Source organism: Bactrocera latifrons, unplaced genomic scaffold (assembly GCF_001853355.1).
Source record: "Bactrocera latifrons isolate USDA-ARS-PBARC rearing strain unplaced genomic scaffold, ASM185335v1 scaffold_6, whole genome shotgun sequence".
In the NCBI taxonomy this organism is placed as follows: domain Eukaryota; kingdom Metazoa; phylum Arthropoda; class Insecta; order Diptera; family Tephritidae; genus Bactrocera; species Bactrocera latifrons.
The window spans coordinates 1-2,865 of NW_017537267.1; the positions used below are offsets into that span (position 1 = coordinate 1).

At 38.2% G+C, this 2,865-nt stretch overlaps 2 protein-coding genes across 2 annotated transcripts; one reads left to right on the forward strand and one right to left on the reverse strand.

The window, feature by feature from the left end:
- Positions 1-4: 4 nt before the first annotated feature.
- Positions 5-1,008, forward strand: LOC108974867 (papilin-like; the record flags this gene model as incomplete). Its single annotated transcript, XM_018942969.1, has 1 exon — positions 5-1,008. A coding segment is annotated over one exon (936 nt), but the record flags the coding sequence as incomplete, so codon positions are not given.
- Positions 1,009-1,154: 146 nt separating this feature from the next.
- Positions 1,155-2,466, reverse strand: LOC108974888 (venom allergen 5-like). Its single transcript, XM_018942990.1, has 3 exons — positions 2,258-2,466; positions 1,788-2,191; positions 1,155-1,708 (listed from the first exon to the last, which is right to left on the reverse strand). Exons 1-3 carry the CDS (start codon positions 2,402-2,404, stop codon positions 1,453-1,455), a joined length of 807 nt encoding a protein of 268 aa, XP_018798535.1. The 5' UTR covers positions 2,405-2,466; the 3' UTR covers positions 1,155-1,452.
- Between the last annotated feature and the right edge of the window lie 399 nt (positions 2,467-2,865).

Sequence of the window (2,865 nt, forward strand, 5' to 3'; positions counted from 1 at the left end):
TTCAGATGTTACAACACCATCGTCATCAACTGAAGAGAGCACAACAGTTGACGAAGCTTCCAGCACTTCTGATGCTACAACATACCTATCAAATGAAGGAAGCACAACAGCTGAAGGATCTTCTAGCACTTCAGATGTTACAACACCATCATCATCAACTGGAGAGAGTAAAACAGTCGATACAGATTCCAGCACTTCAGATGCTACAACATCCGTATCAACTGAAGGAAGTACAACATCTGACGGATCTTCTAGAACTTCGGATGTTAGAACACCATCATCATCAACAGAAGAGAGCACAACAGTCGACGAAGCTTCCAGCACTTCAGATGCTACAACATCCCTATCAACTGAAAGAAGCACAGTGGTTGGTGGATCTTCTAGCACTTCAGATGTTACAACACCGTCATCATCAACTGAAGAGAGCACAACAGTCGACGGATCTTCTAGCACTGCAGATGTTACAACACCGTCATCATCAGCTGAAGAGGGTACAACAGTCGATAAAGATGCCAGCACTTCAGATGCTACAACATACCTTTCAACTGAAAGAAGCACAAAAGTTGACGGATCTTCTAGCACTTCAGGCAATACAACACCATCATCATCAACTGAAGAGAGCACAACAGTTGACGAAGCTTCCAGCACTTCTGATACTAAAATATACCTGTCAACTAAAGCAAGCACAACAGCTCACGGATCTTCTAGCACTTCATATATTACAACACCGTCATCGTCAACTGAAGCAAACACAACAGTCGACGAAGCTTCCAGCACTTCGAAGGGTATTACTGCATTATCATGGGTAGAAAAAACAACCGCGGATCTTGATGCTATGGAAACTACAACTCCGGCTCTTTCATCTAGCGCCACTTATAAATCTGTGTTGCATGGCACAAATTGTGATATATTAGTTCATTTGACGGTGCTAAGTAAATAGTACCATGTACAGATGGATATTCAAGCGGCCTTACCTCCACTACGATCTTCGGGTTTCGAAGTTACCAATTTCTCGATAATTCGCATTGTTAATGCTTTTTAACAGCAGACAATGTTTTAATTTTAGATTTGTTATTTTTATTTTTATTTAATTTGGTAAATTATTTTAGTTAAGTATAAAATATAAATCTTCTTTTTTTGACGTTATCGAATTCATTGACGTCTTTTATAAAATACTGTAACCTAACTAATTCCATACTTAGCTCCAAAACCACTTTTTGATATATCTATATAAATTTCGTAAAGATTCATATCCATCGATCCCATCAGACTACAATTATATAGTCGATGGTTTTTAAATTGTGATGTCTATACAAAATGGATTTAGGAATCCCGCTCGGATCAACTGAAGTTAACTAAATACGGAGTATATTTTTCGGACTTTTTATTTTTATCCGGTAAATTTATTTATTTTAGTTTAGAAGAATTAAGTTAGCTCCATTTAATAAACAATTAAAGCTTATAATCATTTGGATTGAACTCCTCTTTCGTGGAGCACAAAAATGGATAAATTGGATTCATACCAGTTTTGCAGTGGGAACCTGGATAAGCGCCGGAACGGTATATGGGTTTGTAGCAGAATAGGCGACGGGCGTAATTACAAGTGAATAGCACATTAATGCCAAATGCGGTTTCGTAGAGAGAAGCAGCACAGCCAACACGATTATTGCGATCCATAACCATTTTGCCAAAATGTAAAATTAATTTGCTGAAGAGAATAGAGAAAAAATAGTTCGAAATAAGAAAAAAAATTAATACAAAATATACTATTGTTTCAATTTACTCACATTTGCGGGGGATGATACGAATCGATTTCAGTCTGTGTACAATCGTGATACTGCTCATACCAATTAACCCTTATATGCTCCTTAATTTCATTGAAAATATTCGAACGATTGAATTTCGATTTGGTATTGAATAGCCGACCGATATTTTGATCCAACGTATTGTAGCGTGCAGTGGTGAAGCATTTCTGATCCTCATAAATGATACCACACTGCTTTACATTGAATTCGGCAAAGTACGCAAGCTCGTCGTCCCATTCCAAGGTGGCCATGGCTGCAGCCGGCTCGAAAGTTAAACCCTTCGCTATCTCGTTGCGATATTTATTGTGTTCACCTAAGAAGAGTTTTTTAAATTCTTCAGTCATAGGTAGCACTTCGGCATTTGCTGGGCAGCGCTCATCGAATGCCTGTGCAGAAAAATGGTGTGAGTATCTTTAATATAATCTCTAATGAAAAATTATTTTCATACTCACTCCAGTATGATTGCAAGCCAAAACATGCTTCTGACTGCGTCCACTGCACATATAGGCCGGACTACAGTAGTCCACATCACTGAGGCCGGCGTCGACAACAGAAGCCGCGCCTAGTAGCGCTAAAACGTATTTTACTCGTAGTAGCATTTTACTTCCAAGTCTACACAAACTCTTTGCTTCACACGCGAACTGATTTTGTCGATGCCAAATCTAGTTGGCGCTTTATATATTCGCAACCCTTCTAGCTGTTTCGGTAGAAAATCCCCCACACTTGCTTATTCGTACCTAATATTTAGTTAGTAGATAGATAACAGCGACTTTTTCACTTTATTTTATTGGCACTTATCTGTAAACAACATTTCATTTTGTTTGCAAAACACACTCTGACACATGGAGGACTGATAGATTTAAACAGATGTTTCTTTCTAAGAAAGTAACTAACAACTGATAAGTAAATACAAATATATTCGTAAGTGCTTTGCTGCATTCTTGAATTCTATTCTATCTATGGTATACTCGTACGTAGGTGTTCGAATTGGATAACTTTTAACAACGGGTGATCCAAGTAAAGCCCTTTTTTGACAGATCACCTGTGAATTGTGGCAAGC

Excerpts from the sequence above, each read along its gene's own strand:
- LOC108974888 (XM_018942990.1), bottom strand. The coding sequence starts at position 2,404 with ATGCTACTACGAGTAAAATACGTTTTAGCGCTACTAGGCGCGGCTTCT. Across the intron at positions 2,192-2,257 it reads TGGCTTGCAATCATACTGGA|GCATTCGATGAGCGCTGCCC; the intron begins GTGAGTATGAAA and ends TTTTCTGCACAG. Across the intron at positions 1,709-1,787 it reads TCGTATCATCCCCCGCAAAT|CAAATTAATTTTACATTTTG; the intron begins GTGAGTAAATTG and ends TATTCTCTTCAG.